Source organism: Crinia signifera, chromosome 8 (genome assembly GCF_055691185.1).
Source record: "Crinia signifera chromosome 8, ASM5569118v1, whole genome shotgun sequence".
Lineage (NCBI taxonomy): Eukaryota > Metazoa > Chordata > Amphibia > Anura > Myobatrachidae > Crinia > Crinia signifera.
The window spans coordinates 28,528,920-28,549,530 of record NC_139224.1 but is presented as its reverse complement, the minus strand read 5'-3'; the positions used below and the strand labels follow the sequence as shown (position 1 = coordinate 28,549,530).

General features: G+C 44.4%; 1 protein-coding gene across 1 annotated transcript; it reads right to left on the bottom strand.

The window, feature by feature from the left end:
* Positions 1–10,862: 10,862 nt before the first annotated feature.
* On the bottom strand, positions 10,863–18,735 carry PSMD6 (proteasome 26S subunit, non-ATPase 6). Its single transcript, XM_083156043.1, has 8 exons — positions 18,503–18,735; positions 17,482–17,687; positions 15,401–15,546; positions 14,229–14,448; positions 13,865–13,973; positions 13,574–13,742; positions 12,143–12,220; positions 10,863–11,147 (listed from the first exon to the last, which is right to left on the bottom strand). The coding sequence occupies exons 1-8, from the start codon at positions 18,645–18,647 to the stop codon at positions 11,051–11,053; spliced, it is 1,170 nt and encodes a 389-aa protein (XP_083012169.1). The 5' UTR covers positions 18,648–18,735; the 3' UTR covers positions 10,863–11,050.
* Between the last annotated feature and the right edge of the window lie 1,876 nt (positions 18,736–20,611).

Sequence of the window (20,611 nt, the reverse complement as noted above, 5' to 3'; positions counted from 1 at the left end):
GTCACATACATGTAAAGTTTAAAACAGCAGGCATGCGAAGGTATATTAACCCGGAGAAGCAAATCAGGCATCCACACGCTGACACGGATAGCGCGGCAGCAGCTGAGAACTCCAAGCCGGGACCAAGAACAGATCAGACGACGTCACAGCGTCAACACGTCATCCAGGACCGCCCCAACGCGTTTCGTCATTAGATGACTTCATCAGGAGGCGTATCCCAACATAATCATGGAAGCACTTAAATACCTTCAACTTACTGATTGAAATGAGGTAAAATTTACATTTAAAGTGACCGTGCATAAAAAATAACAAATGGTGTGCAACATACTGCGATACAATGATACATGAATACATAATATCATACAATATACAAAAATAATTTGCAGAATACATAAATATATATAAAAAGTACAACAATATACAAATATATAAAAATACAAAAATACCGAAATACACAAAAAGATATATGCATAAAATCCAGCTAGGGTAAAAACGAAGGCTACCGACACAGAAACCACACGCCAAAGGTCACCATCTACAGACTATAGCAAGGATAAAGGGGTGACAGCCCAACAGCAGTATCCCGCCAATATATAGAAAGTTTTACAATGGTTCAATGTAGAAAAGGGACTATGTCGACACCCTCGTTAAGACCGGCTGGGGACATGGTGTTCATAGTAAAAATCCAGTAAGTCTCCCTACGGCTCAATTTATTTAAAACATCACCACCTCTTTCGTCGCTCTTAATGACCCAATTCTTAGTACCATCATTGCTAAAAAATTTGTAATGATCTTTGTCAACATATTGGCACATCTTGACAAAGATCATTACAAATTTTTTAGCAATGATGGTACTAAGAATTGGGTCATTAAGAGCAGAATGACATGTTTGACACCCTGTGTTGTCTACATGTTGTCCTGTCGATGTGGCAAGAGATATATTGGGAAGACGAAGCGCCCTCTTAAGTTAAGAATACTTGAACATACTAGGAGTATTCAAAACAAGTCTGTGTTACATAGTGTTCCTAGACACTTTGCATCTTGTTCTAATTCTAATCTTGATTTCTTTTCTTTTAAAGTGTTGGAACATGTCACCCTCGACGAAAGAGGTGGTGATGTTTTAAATAAATTGAGCCGTAGGGAGACTTACTCATGTCTCCCCCCCCCCCCCCCCCCCCCCCAACTTCTTTCATTAAATATATTTTTTTTAAATTCTCAATAAGAAACTTTTGGCCTAGGGGTGCCATGAAAAATATTTTGATACTGTAGGATGCCGTGATTCAAAAAGTTTGGGAACCACTACACTGGTCTGAAAAACCCGATAACTATATTTTCGACCATACTGTAAATTTACATGTAGAGAAAGTACACTAGGCCTATTGTTGCGGAATTAAATCCTATTATAAGCCGCATACAATTACAATGTTCACAGGATGACCATGGTTAAGGTGCCTGAGATATGTTCCTGCTCCAAGCCTCCGAGATCTTTTTTGTGCAAGGATTCCGAAGTGGACTGTAATGACAAAAGGCAGAAGACCATGGAAACAATCTTCAAGATAAATATGTCCTGCAAGGTCCTCAACGTGTTTTGTAAGACTTCCTCTGAAGGATAATTGGTACATATGGTATGAGGCAACACCACAAGACTGATGCATATAAACACACATAATTATTTGTGATTAAGGATCTCACTGCAACTAGGTTAATCTCTTGTGGCAAAGTTGTGGACAGCTAAGGTATACATGAGAATCCATCAATTACAAATGGTACTAAGAAGGATAACCTAAATTCAGTTGGTTCATTCTAAAAATTAATGGGCAATCAATAAAACCGGGGGGGTTCCATCTTGAAGGGATGCTTCTTTTGAAACCAACAGTCCAGGTTTCAAGAACATGTGTCTTATTTAGTTACATTTCATAATCTGTTCGACATGTGTTTAGGTGGACAGTGTCTATGGTTGCACTTTAAAAGACTGTCATTCTATTATCACCACTAACAAAGATGGCTTATTAACCAACTAAAACACCATCAATGGATGAAAAAATTTATTTTTTATACAGACTTCTCATCACTTTTCTATTTTTGAATTTTATCGGCCGGTACAGATGAGTTTGTTGGGGTTTTTTTTTTGTATTTCTATTAATTTTCTTGTCATTTTTCATGTTTATGTATAAGTACATTAATCTTTTTACTTAATTCTGATTGTCTTTTAGTTGTGTTGCTCCCATCGTTTTAATTTTTTCTTTTAGTTTCTTCCTTGCATTGGAAGTGAGTGATCCCATTTCGATAGCGTCTGAAGCGGCTTCATTCCTTTTAGCGCTCAATTTCTGTCTTTGTTCTTATTTTAGAAATGTATTATTTATTATCAGTTTCTTATATAGCGCACACATATCCCGCAGCGCTGTACAGAGAATATTTGAACATTCACATCAGTCCCTGTGCCCCAGTGGAGCTTACAATCTATATTCCCTACCACATGTACACGCACACACACACATTCTAGGTTAATTGGCTCCCAACAAATTAACCCTATCAGTATATTTTTGGAATGTGGGAGGAAACCAGAGCAAAATCTAGTATTCAACATATTAATGCCTTACAAATATTTCTGTGAAGTTTGTTTCACATACAAGGTCAAATTTACCATTAGTATGTTTGCCAAAATTGGATTCATAAGTAACATACAGTTGGAGCGCCTCTCATTGTTGTGGGTCCTGTCGATCCTACCACCAACAGCCGGGATGCACCAACAGACGGAAGGGGACGCATGCGCACAAGACGCTCTGTTTGAGCCCTCTGCTGCGACCATCGAAAGATGTGGGTATTCCGTGCAGCATGCGAATGGATGTTTGTTAATCATCCATTCGCAGCCAGTGTGGGCGAACCCGCGCTGCGAGGGGGGGGGGGCAGCCAGGCATTCGCTGGGGTTTGGTGGACTTGCAAGGCTGGGAATTCGCAGCCTTGCGAGTCAACCAGAATACTGGGCAGATTTATTAAGCTTGGAGAAGAGATAAACTGGAGATAAAGCGGAGAAAAGGTAAAAGGAGATAAAGCACAGCCAATCAGATCCCAACTGTCTTTTTCAAACACAGCTGATTGGCTGGTGCTTTATCTCCTTTTACCTTTTCTCCGCTTTATCTCCAGTTTATCTCTTCTCCAAGCTTAATAAATCTGCCCCTAAGGGCCTTAATTTCTACAGGACCTAAAATGACTTCATGTGGGTGTTAGTACCTAAAATGACAGATTTTGACCAAAACAAGACCTAATGCTATCACTTAAGATGAAACTATATCAATTTTCTGTAGAATTGTGTGCAATTAGTAATTTTCATATATACCAATGAATTTCAACCTTTTTAAACTCAGATCACACCAAACACTATTTATAAATTGCTAAGGCACACCATCAGACCCTCACAGGGGGAAAAAAACATATGTCCCCCATATGAAAAAAAAAAAAAAAAACCTAATCTCACAGGTTACAAAGATAAAATACATTGGCCCTTACATTAAAACAAAGGGACCAGGGAATAATAGCTGAACTAGTGTCGGCTAGTGTGGACATATCTAGCGGCACACTTGAGAACAGCTCATGGCACAGTGGTTGGAAAACAGCCGTTCACACGTGTGGCTTGGTGTTCAGATCACACAATGGGTGCAAATCACTGCAGTCAATGATGCAAGGCAGTGCTGGCCACACCCAAGTGTCACCCACTGATGAGCGACCCCCAAAGCACCAGCTCCTGCTCAGTGACAGGAGCCAGGTGCAGTACAAATAACATGTGCAGCACCTGGCTCCTGTCACAGTATAGGAGTCGGCACTGCAGACACACAGTCTGTGGGGGAGTGGGGGCAGCCAGCATCACCTGAACCCCTGGAGTTTCACTTAAGCCATGCTCCTCCCATATAGTCACATCCCCTACTGTGATGCCACTGCTGCTACTGGCCAGTATTGGTGAACAATTAAATACTAAAGGAACAACCTGCCCAAAGGACAGGATTTTATTAAATAAAAAATCCATAACACAGAAGATACATCTCACGGTACTTATATGTTAGTTGGGCGCCCACTAAGCTATTTGCTTAGTTTTCCGCGGGGCTCGCCACGCTTCAGGCTCGCTGCGCTCGCCACACTATATAAAATCAACTCCATGCCAACATGGATAGTGGGGGTATGAGCGTACTAACTATAGTGGACGCCCAACTAACATATAAGTACCCAGCCCACCTGTGCATGACCAGAACTGTGAACCTGGATCTGTACTAACTGACATGAAATATCAGACACATGCATAAAAATTCAATTACTTTTCAATGAACATAAAAAGAAAAAGGGACGAATTATACTCACGATAATTCCTTTTCTTCCTAGAGATCCCATTGCAGCTATAACACTGGGTTATCCCCGCCTCCTTCTAGTCTAGATAGGATGGGTTTTTCCAAGGACCGCCCACTTCGGGTATAATACCCCTCCTCTCACCCTCGTGTGTCTTTCGAGTGTCTCCGTGATATTTATCTGGGGGAAAAAAACACACCATTGGGAGGGTAATAAATGGCTGCCATGGGATCTCTAGGAAGAAAAGGAATTATCAGTGAGTATAATTCGTCCCTTTCTTCTACGATCCCTATGGCAGCCACAACACTGGGACATACCCAAGCATAGAACAAAAACAGGTAGAGACCCAAAATAAATCAAATAACATTTTATTTTCTGCTCTATATCAATTATTTAGAGCACCATGCAATACATGACTCCCAAAATGGGCGGTAGGAACATTTAGGGCATAATGTCTGGTGAACGTATTAATAGAGGACCAAGTTGCCGCTTGACATATTTCTGCCACTGATGCTTCTGCCTTCCTGGACCAGGATGTAGATATTGCCCTCGTGGAATGTGCCTTAATCACCACTGGAACTTCCAAACCTTCTAGCTTGTAGGTCATAGCTATAACTTCCGTGATCCAACGTGCCATGGTCTGCTTTGATGGTGACAGACCTTTCCTGGGACCTTCTGGAATAACAAATAAATTCTTATCTTTCCTGATCAGTTCTGTTCTTGTAAGATAGATCTTGATTGCTCTTACTAGATCCAAAGTACGCCAATTTTTCTGCTCCTTATCTTTTGGCTCTGGGTAGAAACTAGGCAGAACAATTTCCTGATGCAAGTGAAACAATGTTACAACTTTAGGTAGGAATTTTGGATGTGTCCGGAGTACCACTCTGTCTGGGAATATAATTAAATATGGTTCCTCCATCCATAGTGCTTGAAGTTCACTACTCCTAGCTGAAGTCACTGCCACTAAAAATACAATCTTCCATGTAATGTGTTTCATAGAACTCTCTTCAATAGGTTCAAATGACTGTTTCATTAGCATAGATAAAACCTTATTCAGGTCCCAGGGTGCTACCAACAATCGTACTGTAGGACGTATTCTTTTAATTGCTGCAAACCTATCAATTTGTCTTCTGCTAAAGACCTGTCTAGCAGGACACTTAATGCCGAAACCTGACTTTTGTTTGTAGCTACTGCCTATCCTAAGTTAAATCCTTTATACAAGAATTGTAAGACTTGAGTAGTTGGTATCAACTCGAAATCTTTTACACAACCAGTATTTATCATAAATCTTCTCCATACTTCGTAGTATACGCGTGAAGACACTTCCTTCCTTGCCTTCAATAACATCTCCACGACTTGCTCAGAGACACCTTGTTGTCTTAGCATTTGCAGCTCAATTTCTGAACCTTAAAGCATAACGATCCTAGGTCTGGATGATCAATCGGACCTTGATGGAGAAGATCTACTCTGGTCGGTAACATTCATGGTCGCTGAACTGCCATTCTCATAACATTCGTGTACCAGGCTCTTCTTGGCCAGAAAGGAAGAATCACCAACACTACTACTTTATCCTCCCTTATCTTTTTCAACACTTTGGCAATCATTAGAAATGGTGGGAAGACATACCCCAGGGAGAAGACACTTTATTGAAAAGGCATCTATTGCCAGAGCTTTGTGATGGTAATATTGTGAGTAGAAGTCTGGCACCTTTTTGTTGGTATTGGTCACCATCAGGTCTATCTCTGGAACTCCAAATTTGTTTACAATCTGACTGAAGACGTCTGCATTCAGTTCCCACTCTCCTGTTAGTAATTGTTTTCGACTTAGATAATCTGCACTCGTGTTCTGTACTCCTGGTACATGAACTGCTGATATTGATTGCAGATTCTTCTCTGCCCATACCATGATCTTCTGTGCCACCAGAAACAACTTTCTGCTTTTATTTCCACCTTGGTGGTTTATGTGTGCAACCACCGTAGTATTGTCCGACATTACTCGGAGATGTATATCACCTTTCTGAGTGCCACCATTGCTCTTCATACTGCTTCCATCTCTCTCATATTGGATGACATCATACTCTCTTTCCAAGACCAATTTTCTTAGACTGTTACCTCTCCGACATGAGCTCCCCAACCGGATAAACTGGCATCTGTTCAATAACTTTGGTAACACCAGACTCGTCACCTTGGTCTGAAGACCTTTTGACCACCATTGAAAGGACCTTCTTGTCTTCCAGTCCAACTGAATAGATACCTCATTGCCATCTCTTCTTATAAACGGTAGAAGTCACCATTGTAGTATACTCATATGCCACTGACCCCAAGGGATTATTCGAATGGTTGATGCCATCATACCTAATAATTGGACCCCGAGGTCTAACTGGAACTTTTCTTCTTCTTGTATTTCTTTCACTGTCTTCTGGATATTTAGACATCTCTCTGGTGACAAAGCAATTGTGAATCTTTGAGTGTTTATTACCCCCAGAAATTTAATCTTCTGAGTTTGTATTAACTGGCTATTTTCTGCATTTATTACCTAGCCGTGCGCCTGAAGGTAACTCATGGTCAATTTTATGCTTTCTTGAACTTCCTCTGCTGAATCTCCTGCTATTAATAAATAGTCTAGATATGGCCAAATTTGTACTTTTTTTTCACTTAGTCGAGCAATCAGAGTAACCAGCACTTTTGTAAATACCCTGGGAGAAGTCTTGAGTCCATCAGACCTATAGATGTGAGGAATTGTGCTTTCTTTATTCCCATCACAATTGATGTCATTGTTTCCATCCAAAATCTTTTGGTTTTTATCAGTAAATTTAGATCTCTTAAGTCGAGGATCGTTCCTTACCCCCCAGTACTCTTCTCCACCAAGAGGAGGTTTGAGCAAAATCCTGTCTTGTACTGAAATACAGGCACCGATTCCACTGCTCCTGACTAACAAGTGTTGGATTTTTAACATCATAGCTTGTCTTTTTTCTTGTGTATTTGGAACTCTTGATTCTAAAAGTCTGTTCCTGGGGAATTTTTGACATTCTATTCTGTAGCCTTCTCTTATAATTCTGGTTAGCCATGTGTCTTTTACCGACCTTTCCCAAACTTCTGCAAAGGTTGAAAGACGAGCTCCAGGCTAGTCATTGTTTTGTGCCTCTTCTGTTAGGCTGCCAAAATGACTGAAGTGAGACACCTGTATTACCTCTTCTGTAATAATTACGACCTGGCCGATAGGTCTTGGCTTCTCTGTATTGCGTTTTAGAAGAATAGGGTATAGGAAATCAGTTCCTCTTATCTTGTGGTAATCTCACCGATTTTCCACCAGAGATTCTCTGAATCATTGCATCCAGTTTTGTACCGAATAGGAATGACCCCTCAAATGGTAAAGTGGTTAATCTATTCTTGGAATGAGCATCTGCACTCAAGGCTTTTAGCCATAAGGCCCTTCTCGCCGTTACTCCCGCTGCCATAGATCTGTCCGAAAACGCAACAGTATCTAACGAAGCCTCACATATATATTCAATAGCCTTTTGCATAATTTGTATATTTCTTAACAGATACTGCTTGGATATTCTATCTTCCACATCATTTTGTAACTCTGAACCCCATAACCTCAGAGCTCTCACCGCTGAAGCTGCAGCTACTCCAGTCTTCAAAAATACTGCTGAAGATATATGTAACTTTTTTAGAGCACTTCCCAGTTTTCTATCCATCGGATCTTTGAGCGCTGCCCCATCTTCCAGGGGTATGGTCATTCTAGATGTTAAATTCTGCCCCTGCTGCATCTACTTTAGGGATTTCACAACAACTCAGGAATTGTTCATCCTTAAAGGGGTACATTTTTTCAATTCTTGGAAGTCTCCCTGGTCTTTTATCTATATTGATCCATTCTTTAAATACTAGATCTTTCATTACTTTATGCACCGGGAGACACCTTGCCTTCTTAGCTCTATCTCTAAAAAGATACCACTGTTTCTTTGTACTTCATTGCCTTATAAATATTCTTTAACATACTCTCCACCACTTCAAGGTTAAATGCTCTACTTTCATCTTTAATTTCACCAGCCTCTTCACTTGAACCCTCATCAAGCTCTTCTATCTCCTCAGAAGAATATCCTACTTCATGCAGCGGGTTCCGGACAGTATCCCGACAGTCATTACCCCGACACTCGGGGTCCTGACGGCCACCGGCTATTCTCCCTCGTGGGGGTCCACAACCCCCATAGAGGGAGAATAGAATAGGTGGGGAGCGCAGCGAGCCCGCAAGGGGCTTTGTTTCACTTACCCCGCTGTCTGAGTCCGGCCAGTCAGGATCTCGACGTCGGGCTAATGACTTTCGGGACCATATACCACACCCCATCTAGCAACCCTTTTAGACCACTGCATTTGTAGGAATTCTTCCTTGGACACAAAGGATTGCTTCATCCAATCCATCAATTTGGCAAGCATCTCTGACTGCCTAGACTTCTCCTGTGCATTTTTCACTACAACACAATCTTCACATAACGGTTGTTTTTGTGTACTGGAAAACTTCTTATCACAATGCATACAGGTAGTAGAAAAATATTTCTCTTCTTAGCACTCTTTTTCTTAGGCAAAGAAGAGGGGGAGGACACTCCATACTGCACACAGCCACTTGGGTACTTATGTATTATCTGGGCTCCCATGTTAAATGCACCCCATTTTTTCATACCCCTACTATCCAATTACGCATGGAGTCGATTTTATATAGTGTGGCGAGCGCAGCGAGCCACCGTGCCCGAAGCGTGGCGAGCGGCCGCGGTCTCATAAGAAAAACGGGAGCCCAGATATTACATAAGTACCGCCACTTGTAGTCAGCTTGCTGTTTGGAGAGCTTCCACTGCACTGTGAAACATATGCATGGCTTTGAAGCTTAAATCCCTGCTTTCCTTCCATTGCTTGTCTGTCCAGCAAATGGGTGCTCTGGGAAACGATTTCTGAGTTTCTTAGTTCCGGCCGCTCACAACTTGCTAGGCGGAACTATTGTGCCTGGTCTCAGTTTCCCCGCAGTCACCTTTCCTGTAACCGGGACCCACTTCCGGTCCCGGATGCAGAGTTCACCGCCACAGCGTGGACGGGCAGCGCCATCACTATACATCCTGAGCAGCCTCTCAGGTGAAAAAACGGGCAGACTAGCGCCAGAATGGTGTAAGTGCCAGAGCTCAACTCCATGACACCCCGGTGATTAGTGCGCTGTCAGTCAGGGTTCTGCAGAATCGTCCTTAGAGCTGCAGTTTCCACATAATGGCCTTTATTCAGATCTGATCGCAGTACAAATTTGTTTGGAAAATGGGCAAAACCATGTGCACTGCAGGTGGGGCAGATGTAACATGTGCAGAGAGTTACATTTGTGTGAGTTATTTTGTTTCTGTGCAGGGTAAATACTGGCTGCATTATTTTTACACTGCCATTTAGATTTCCGTTTCAACACACACCACCCAAATGTAACTCTGCACGTTACATCTGCCCCACCTGCAGTACACATGGTTTTGCCCATTTTCCAAACAAATTTGTACTGCAATCAGATCTGAATAAGGGCCAAGGTTAGGGCAGGACTCCAAATGGACCACACTCCCTTAGCCCCGGTACCAGTGGCAGGAATCTGAACAGGCCACACTCCACTGTACCCGACTCTCTCCCCCCCTCCCCCCCCCCCCTAAACTACACCAATCTAGCTGAAATTGAGACAGGAGAAAAAAAAAAAAAAAGACACACATGAGGATGAGAGGAGGGGTATCATACCTGAAGTGGACGGTCCTTGGAAAAAAACATCCTGTCTAGACTAGGAGGCGGGGATAACCCAGTGTTATGGCTGCAATGGGGATCGTAGATGAAACCAATCTGCTGCTTTATCTGTTGAGCTGGCATTAGAGAGTTTGGCAACCTATTGCAAGCACTTGGGCAGGGAATCAATCTGGTGGGAACCAAAGCGCGGCAGCTTAAGAGCAAAGATCTAAGGATGGTGCACTGTACACACTCCCAAGTAGAACAGAGTTCCCCAACCTCAGCCCTCAAGTATTTTGATTGTACTCTGTGGTCAAGCATGGATATCCCTAAATCCTGGACTAGTGTGCCTTGCGGACCGAAGTTGGGGAGCCCTTGTGTAGGTCTGTTCTTATGTCAATGGAGCAGGTAACTCGGCAATATCTTATCGCACCGTTTCCTGTTCAAAAAGTTACTGAGAATTTCAGAAAAAAATATTCAATTAAATAAATTGGGATTCAATTTTATTCCTAGGTCCAGTTATATGGTGAGGAACATGATTCACTTCTGTTTACCCACATATTTTATTATTGGAAGCCACAAGCATGGATTTTGCCTATTTCTTTGAAAATAAATAATTGGAATTGGTTCTGGACCACCAACCTGAGGCACCCCTGCAAGTGCTCCGAGGCACCCCAGGGAGCCACGGCACACAGTTTGGGAACCACTGGCCTAGTCATTTATCAAGCTTTATAAAAAAAAAATACATTGTGTTATAACTTGTACTCACCAAGAAAGAAACACAACACAATGGCACATGTTCTCTGATTTTCTTTTTTTTAATTATTTGTTTTATACATCCTGGATTGTTTACATAAAGTAAAACTGTAAAAACCCTAACTACACAATAATCATCTTCCGAAATACTAAGTAGCGAGATATTTGTACACAACGTAAAGGTCTTCAGCACGTGACTCATTCCGCCCAGTTAAAAGTGCGCGTCTTCACATGTTAATTACACGGGAGAGCTTCTGTACTCGGTTCAGTAACAAGTCGCCTTTCTTTATGGTCTCCTGGTACTGCCAATTCTTACTGTCCGGCCTGGAGAAGAACACACCGTTACACTACATTCAGATACTGATTAGCGCTAAGGAGCAGATTTATTCAAAGTACAGTTTCATCAGATTAACCCTTTGGGTGCCAAGGGAATTTGTCAAAATAGGTGTAATAGGGGGGGGGGTCGTCTGCGTTTAAACACACATTTATAAATATCATTAACCGTTCGAGTGCCAACGATCCTCAAAATAACCATTAAAAATGCCAGCGTTCGCGCATAGCTGTATTTGTATTTATTTATTCTAAAAGAACAGTCGCTGTTGGCACTCAAAGCGTTAATGATATTTATAAATGTTTTAGCCCCAGAAAGACATCAATTTACATCAAATTGAATAATAATAATAATAAATAACCCTAGGATATAAATACAGAACATTCATTGGCCCTTATTCAGATCTGATCGCAGTACAAGTTTGTTGTCAAAATGGGCAAAACCATGTGCACTGCAGGTGGGGCAGATGTAACATGTATAGAGAGGGTTAGATTTGGGCGAGTTATTTTGTTTCTGTGCAGGTTAAATACTCGCTGCATTATTTTTACAGTGCAATTTAGATTTCAGTTTCAGCACACCCCCACCCAAATTTCACGCTCTCTATACATGTTACATCTGCCCCACCTGCAGTGCACATGGTTTTGCCCATTTTGAGAACAAATGTGTACTGCGATCAGATCTGAATAAGGGCCACTGTCCCTCACAGGGTACAGAGCGGTAAAATCGAAGCAATTTCAGGATAGGAGATGCGTATTCCACTGCAAGATTGGACAGGCTCGGTGTCTCTAACTTTATTCTCCTGCCAAATGCACAGATAAAAAAGACATTTGCTGGACATAAAATTATGTGCAGGTTAAGGGCTTTGAGCGCAAGTTTTAATCTGGCTTGCGCTCTGCCACATTTATGCGGGGTTTGCTACTAGCCACGTTTGGAGAAATCCACGTTGCTTAGAAAGCAGACGCATGTCCCCCTATCAGCCACTCCTTACCTGTTGGTCTCTACTATTCCATTCACTTTGTCTATCTTGCAGTGTAGTCTACCAGCAGCAATAAACCTGGACAGCTCCCTGCAAGGAAACAAAAGGTAATGTACTATGAGAAATGCTGACCATTTCCTTTTAGGTCTAAAATACGTAAAATAACCCCCAAATGGCCTATTCTGAATACCATCTTTTCTCAACTCTTGCCACCCTACATTAGACAACCACAACGAGCCCTCTACCTGCGTCTTGGCCCTGCAGTTTCAGAAGCCCCAGGCACAATAGCACAAGTAGATTTCCATGCTATTCTCTCCTAATCCACAAAATCAAGAGGTTCTCTGCAGAGGGGACCAATTGTAGACAGAGGACTTGTTATAGGAGGAAGGGAAGGCAGGTGGCTATATACAGCCAAGTAGATCGTATTTAACCACTTGAGTGGTGGGTTTTGCTAGAGCAGGACAAACCTCCCAGGGCAGGTTTGTCATGCCCCAGCAAAACACACCCCCTCCTCATTTCCGCTCCGGCGATCGATCTCCCTTGCTGAACATCCCCAAGCATACAGCCCGGCGTATGGAGCGGCGAGGGGGAGTGACAAGAGGGTAAGGGGAGGAGGAGGGGTGTGCCCGGAGAGGTGATGTGCAAGTGGTGCACAGCTGCAGGCATCATTGGCGCACACCTTTATATTGGCGGTATGCCCGGAAATTTTCCGTGACAGCCCGCTGCGGCAGCGCAGCTGAGCCCGGAAAAATTTCCGGGCATACCACCGAAGTGGTTAAAGGGTAGTATTTGCATAATCGGACCACTGTGAGTACTCCTAAAATAGCAGTACACACAGTGGAAAGATTAACATGGCAGACGCCACAACAAAACTAAGGGTGCAGAAATGACGTAAATCGCAGACCCATGAAATTTTTCCTACTATGGGTTTTTTTTATTTTATAAGAGTCGTATCCATTCCAACATACATTTGTCAGAATGCACCCGACAAGCCCTATTCAACTGTCGTATTTGTCCCATCCTGCTGCTGCGGTCAGCAGCTCCCTGTGAGTGAGATCACAGGGAGCCGCACTCGGCTGTGTAGCCACCGCCTGCCAACCAGGGAGCATTGCATGGAGCGGAACCTGGCCAGGGGGATATCCATCAGAGACAAAAATGTCTTCCACTGACCGTGGCTCCAGCTGCCCCCGCCGGTAAGCACTCTCGCTCTCTCCCTCCCTCCCTACCCTGTCTAATCTTTTTTTTAAAGTCAGATTGAGATGGTCAGAGACAAAGCCTGTCAGATTTGGCCACGTTTCCGACAAAAGCATGTGGATCCGCAGCTATTCCGCCAATTTGCTCTTACTTCTATCTATGTCTGACAATTAAAATGTTGATATCCAACAGTAATTTTTTTTATATTACAAAATCAGCAATGCGCCGAAAGATTAACGATGAACATACTGGTCTATGAATTCAACGCCGACCCCGAACGCTTCAGCCATGTAACCTAGAGTCAGCGAGCGGTAAGATTCCAGCAACTGACTGTACGCCTGAATCCTCATCTCTCGGACGTAGTATCTGTAATGGGGGGCAAAGAGCCAGTCCTTCTTCAGCTCCTGTTCCACAGCAGCTGTAACGAGAAGAGAACACATTTGTAGATTATTGGATTATTCCAGCAGTAAAACAATACATCTGGGATTTTTAATCTTAATTCAGCAGTCAAAGAGGGTCGTCCGGAGAGTGAATCCTTACCCAGAGACTGGAAGTAAACAGAGTAGCGACACTCATACAAGGAGAAGAGGTACTGCCGGACTGTAGGCAGACTGTGTAACACTTCTAGGATCTCTGCGCCTTTGATGACCTGGAATAAGCGGAAAGGACGTTACTTCAATAATCTTCCCTAACGCCCGCTGCCGCAGACCAGAAACGCACTCACAGAAGATATGCTTTGTATTATGGGCCTACTTATGCGGCCCTGTTTCCGTACAGGGACGCCGCATATCTAAGAGACCAGAGAGGTGTCTTTACTCTGTGAGGGCTGTAGAAATCATTTGATGGTCGGAAACCATCGCATGATTTAACCAGAAGCCACAACATCCCTTCCAAGGACAGTTACCTTCTCCCGCAGATCCGGCCGGTCCAATGCGATCATACTGACATACACGGTATATGTAACAAAGGTCTTGTAGTCCATCAGCTCGTAGGAAGTGAATGTGGAAACCGTGTCCAGGAAGAGTTCAGCTGCCTGTTTGAAGTCTCGGATAGCCACACAGTACAGGCCCTGATAGACCTTCAGCCGATTCCTGCGATCCCAGTCACCTCCTTCCTCAATGAGGCTTTGTGGAGACAAAAGGAGAGAATTTATACTGCACAGAGGCCGGGAACAATGCATGCAAATATTCAGTTGCTTTAGAACAGTGATGGGGAACCTTGGCCCGCCAGCTGTTATTGAACTACACATCCCAGCATGCCCTGTTAAAGTTTTGATATTTGGACATGCTAAAACTATAGCAGGGTATGCTGGGATGTGTAGTTCAACAACAGCCTGAGGGCCAACGTCACAGAAGGGGCGTGTCTGGACTGCCAACGTCACAGAAGGGGGCAGGACCGGCCCCTCTGAAGTCACTGCAGGGGCGGGGCAGGAGGCAGCTTTTAGAGCTTTCTATGTGTGAACGGGAAACGGGTCGCTCAACCCTATTAACCTGTTCACACCGCAAAGCAACAAGCTGGTAACAACCATTCTTTTTTACCGGTTTGTATTGCCCTGTTGCTACCGGTTTGCAGGACCCGGTAACCCCTTTCACGTCGCATCAATTACCGGGTCAAACCGGCATGAACCCGGTAATTAGGTGCGATTTGAAAGGGGCATTACTCTGTCTCTGTTTAATTCGGTTTCACTTTCATTTAAAATACAATATTTGACGATCAGAGTAGCCTCATTAAGGGCCTGGTTCAGACTGGTTAGCAAGGTTGTAACTTTTGCTGATGGATAAAACCATGTGCACTGCAGGTGGGGCAGATGTAACATGTGCAGAGAGTGTTAGATTTGGGGGGAGTTATTTTGTTTCTGTGCAGGGTAAATATTGCCTGCTTCATTCTTACACTGAAATTCCAGCACCAACAGTGATACCGCCATCACAAGACCAGCAGTGACTCTAAAGTCATCAGCACCTAACATAATAAAAGGCTGGAAAGAAGTGATTCTCATGTAACCAAACGGTAAACTATAAATCCCACCCAATGTCAGTAAATGCCTGACAGCAATCTGTATCTTTAAGGCATTCCTACCTGCGAGCTTTCTCTGTGTTCCGCGTGATAAGGTCGTTATCCATGTAGAACAGTCCGATTCTCAGCAGGTAAAACACTATATCTAAGCGATGTCCGAGGGCCACTGTTTTGTCGTAGGTCTTGCGGAAAGCTGTCAGGGCCCCTTCCTGTAACATAAGAGAGCAGGAAGTTAGAGCATCAGCTCATAGGAGAACCCAAAATCACTGAAAGAGCTTCAGAGAGGACATTTAATCTGGTTAATAAAATACATGTCACCTACAGACAGTAGAGGTTACCAGTTTTGGGGGCTGATTCATATGAAGCAAGGAGTGCCTCTGGTTTTATATAATTGATTGGGGCTAGATACTGAATTGACCCTGTGCATAGGTGGTGATTTTATTCCCAGCACGTCAAGCAGAAGGGCGAGCTGGGAAAGTGCTTACAGTCTGCATATAGCCTGTCATTCTGTGGGTAATTGTCGGAATAGACCTGTAGCAAACGCCGAGCGTTCCAACATCACTGACTGTTCCCATTGAGCCCAGAACGACCCAACTTGAGCATACACGCTGCAATCTGGCTAACAAATGAAGAATCTATAGTATTGCTTGGTCACGTAAGATTTATTGGTGCTCCTGTACACACTAGAGTAATATTTGTTCGTATCCCCTTGAAATTAGAGTGGCAAGAAGGTGACCGTCAGACATATCACAACCAAACCCAACAACGTTGGTTGCGCCCGCGGGGGTGCACATTTTTAGAGTACACTTATTTATTTAATTTACAGTTTCTTATATAGCGCAGCAGATTCCTTTGCGCTTTACAATAGTAGACGGTGATAAAACAAATCGGGTAACAACAGACAGACTTGGAGGTAGGAGGGCCCTGCTGCAAGCTTACAAACTATAGGGAATATTTAGTACACACAGAGATGCAGGTGATTTGCCATTATGAAACAGCAAAATCAGTCCGATATCACTCCAGAGTGTGTACCCGGCTTCAGGGTTCTATGTACTAAAAATTAGAGAGATACAGTGGACTGAGAGAGAACCAACCAGCCAGCTCCTGTCCTTTTTCCGGTCAACAGCTTGTAACATGGCAGTTAGGAGCTGTTTGGTTGGTACTTTACCTCTCTCCCAGGCTTATACACCTTTCACACCAGCCACCCGGCAAGTGCTGAGTAATTTTGCCGGGTGCAGCCAGACCCCATTCACACCACCCGCAAATTACCGGGTTAAAGCTTTTGAACCCGGTAATTTGCCGCAAAAACCCGGGTGTTTTGGTGGTGTGAAAGGGTCAACACGGGTCTTAAATCCCGGCACTCCAACCCTGGTCAAGAGCAGGGTCGGAGTGCCGGGATTTAAGACCCGTGTTGACCCTTTCACACCACCAAAATACCGGGGTTTCCTGGCAAATTACCGGGTTCAAAAGCTTTAACCCGGTAAATTGTTTTGTGGTGTGAATGGGGTATTAGTAAATAGACTCCTTAAACCCCCTTCTCATTGCAAAGCAAATTCCCGGGACTAGCATGTCGACCCGGTAATTTGCCTTTTAACACAGGTTTTTTTTCAGTGTGAACGGGTCAACCCGTGTCAAACTTCCTGGGTCTACAACCCTGCTTTTTACCCGTGTTTGCGATCCAGGTATGTAAATACGGGTTGACCCATTCACACTGCAAAAAAACCTGTGCTAAAAGGAAAATTACCGGGTCGAACTGCTTCACCCGGGAATTTGCCTTAGCAGTGAGAACGGGGTCTGGCACCGCAGTCCCTCGCATTAAAATGCCGAGAAAAAGCCGGGTATTTCACACTCGCAGTGTGAACACATTAGTCACCAATAGTTCTGGCACTCACATTACAGATGTAAACTTCTCACGATAATAAAAATAGGACGAGTCAGGGATTCAGTCTGTGGTTATCCTGCCAGTTATCAGCATTACTGCATGCACAGCCCAGTTAGCAGCTACAGAAAACACTTTCCAGATTACAATTCCTATTATGCCAATAACCACAGCATTGTGCTCCAAGACGACGTACACTTGTACCAGGTTGGCAATCTGTACCAAGGTGTCGGATGTTAGCCAGGCCCCACCTGGAAGAACTCACCTTGTCGCCGATCCTACACAAGTACTCCGCCCGGGCCATCATTGCGTCTCTAATCTCACTCTCTCCCAGGTTTTTCTCTGCATCCTCCACCCCATCGTCCAGCCTCTTCAGCTCCTCCTCGTTCGCCTTCTTCATCTTATTCAGAAGGTCGGAGTCTACTTGCCAGTCTACCTGCTTGCAGAGGCTTTCGTAGTAGGGAGCCATGTCTGACAAGGAGCAACAGGGGAATAAATCAGCATCATTGTAATGCTTAGCCATGCATTTAGCCTCACACAAAATCTAAACTCTCAATGTAATCAAAGTATTCACCCCATGAATTACGGTAGAGAATCATCGTTACTTCAACTGTGCTACTTGGTGTATGTGAGGCTGCAGTAACAGGAGCGATGTGGTAACCTCAGAATAAGTTCCTGATGCACTATGCTTCAAAAGTGATAAAATGGAGTGATATACAGCCCCCTACCACCATACCAGGGGTAGTCTACCACTACAAGTCCCAGCAGGACTGGCAGCTGGTACATGTAGTGCTACAGCCGTCACGCTGTATATTGCCGGAAGCTGAGACGTGGGATTCAGTGGAAACTGCAGTCACAGAGGGCCACAGCTGGCAGTGTAAGCTGGGACTTCTAGTACTACAGCAGTCATACAGTACATATCCTGAGGCTGGCAATGCATTCTGGGACATGTAATTCAGTGGTAACTGCAGTCACAGGGGGCCACAGCTGGCAGTGTAAGCTGGGACTTGTAGTACTCCAGCAGTCATACAGTACATATCCTGAGGCTGGCAATGCATTCTGGGACATGTAATTCAGTGGTAACTGCAAGCTGGGACTTGTAGTACTACAGCAGTCATACAGTATATATCCTGAGGCTGACAATGCATTCTGGGACATGTAATTCAGTGGTAACTGCAGTCACAGGGGGCCACAGCTGGGACTTGTAGTCCCAGCCAACACTCAGACAAGCTCCCTTACACACACATCTGCCCCACTGACGCATCGCAAGCTCCGGGGCCACTTACTGTTGAGGGTGACGGCCTCCATGAGCTCGGCCCGGAGCCTGACATCACCGCGGGTCTCCGGGAGGCTGAGCAGGAACTTCAGTTGCGCGATGCGGAGGTCCGGGTTTTTGGGCAGCCCCTCTTCTTCCAGATTCTCCAGCGGCATCTTCTCTGCTCCGGTCCCGGGAACTGCTGGGTCACCGCTTCCGCCGGAAAGTGCTTCTAACAATGCGGCACCGAGGGAGCACAGCGACACCTGCCGGCAGCGCCGCTAATAGCACCCTCTTTGTGGCGCCTATAGTACTGCACACCACACAGCGACACCTGCTGGCAGCGCCGCCAAAGGCACCTCTGTGCTGCTCTGACAGACTTACAAACCATGCAGCGACACCTGCTGGCAACGCCGTCAAATACACAGGCTCACACCATAAAAACAGCGACATCTGCCGGCAGCGTCGCCAACAACTGCTCAAAATTTTCAGCTTCCATAATGTACACGCACCATAAAGCATAAACCATGTTCCTCAAGACAGGGCTGATACTAGTATTTTTGACACCAAGGGCAAAGGAGTAATAACATATTATTACTTAAATTACCTATTGTTTTGCCAAGTGTTCTGTTGTCTTTCCCTCTATCTGAGCGTATTTAAATAATTAAATATCTAGTAAGGTTCGGTGGTTGTCTATTGTTCTATTATGCATACTTGCCTACTTTTAAAAACTAGCTTCAGGGAGATTGTAGTAGGTAGTAGAATTTTGCCCATTGCCCATTGAGGGGGCGTGTCATGCTCCTCCCAAAGGGCGTGTCTAGTTCCATATATGGCGAGATTGTGAAAAGAGATTGTGAACGTGGCACCCAGAAGCGTGGGTGTGCACTGCTACATCTGAGAGGAATCTTGTATAATGACTTATATCCAAATGTAGATGAGCCCCAAAGCAGTTAGTAAGATCTATACAGTACTTGGTAAAGAAAAGTCACTGATACATGTCAGGGATTGTTCACCTTTTGCGTTTTACACGTGGTTCCATATAAATGGCCACAAGTCATGCATGTAGCCATAGGGATCATTGGCGCAGATGTATTATAGCAGTGCTTTTCGCGCCGCTATAATACTTCCTGCTTCACCTCATTATCGAGACGAAGCAGGAAGGGACATCGACAAGATGTAGTAACATCTTGTCTGCTGAAGCAGGGGAGCGCTAACTCCCCCCTCCGGCGATGTCCCCTCCTGGAGATAGCGCATCAGTTTACACTGATGCGCTGTCTCCTGTCCCCCGGCCGGCTGCACTGGGCATGCACGGGATCTCGCTACTCACGCGAGATCCCCAGCGCAGCCCAGAGCTAACAGCAGGAAGAGCGCTGTCCCAGCTGTTTATATAGGGCTTCACCAGCCTGATGCTGGGGAATCCAAAAGCGGCAGTGGGCGGAATGGTCAGCAAAGCTGACCGTTCATACATTCGGCCTGCTATAATTTAGATAGCAGCACCGATATGGACAGGGGCATAGCACCTGCAGAAAGCAGGAGGGGAGGTAACTATGATTTAACAGTGTAATGTGGGCTAGGTGAAATAAAGGGAGATTGCTAGACTAATGAGGGAGAGAGGGAGATTGGTGCTATTTCAGGGAGTCTCCTGCAGAATGCAGGAGGGGAGGCAACTATGCTATTATGTCACATCATGTTTGCTGTAGTATTAGTCATTCTCTTGTATTTTTATTGAATGAATAACCTATACATGTTACTAACCCGGTGTATGCTGGAGATACTGAATTTTCACGCCTGGGAGAGTAGGCTGCCCAATTAAGGAAGTGGGCACTAGCATGAATAGTGCAGCATTTCGTGTGCCACTTGTGAGGGGCGGGGCCAATATGCTCACCATTTGCAATGCCGGTTGTTGGTATTCCAATGTAGGCATCCTGGTCCTTTCGGGGGTGGCGACCGTGGCGGTGCTGGTCTTCTGAAGGCAGACGGGATGCCGGCATTTGTATATTTAATACCGGAATCCTGTCCACTGCAACCAATTCTATTCTGTCTATCATTTCTCTATAGAAAAAATTCTTGGAGTTCCATGCGCTAGGGCAAAACAGTGTGAGTAATACAGCTTACAATCAAGAAAAACTGATAAACTTAC

Bases quoted from the DNA above. Each gene is read 5' to 3' on its own strand.
- PSMD6 (XM_083156043.1), bottom strand. From the start codon at position 18,647: ATGCCGCTGGAGAATCTGGAAGAAGAGGGGCTGCCCAAAAACCCGGAC. The intron at 13,974-14,228 runs GTAACTGTCCTT...CGCTTATTCCAG, and splicing joins GGCCGGATCTGCGGGAGAAG to GTCATCAAAGGCGCAGAGAT. The intron at 11,148-12,142 runs GTAAGGAGTGGC...GTTCTTCTCCAG, and splicing joins GGAATAGTAGAGACCAACAG to GCCGGACAGTAAGAATTGGC.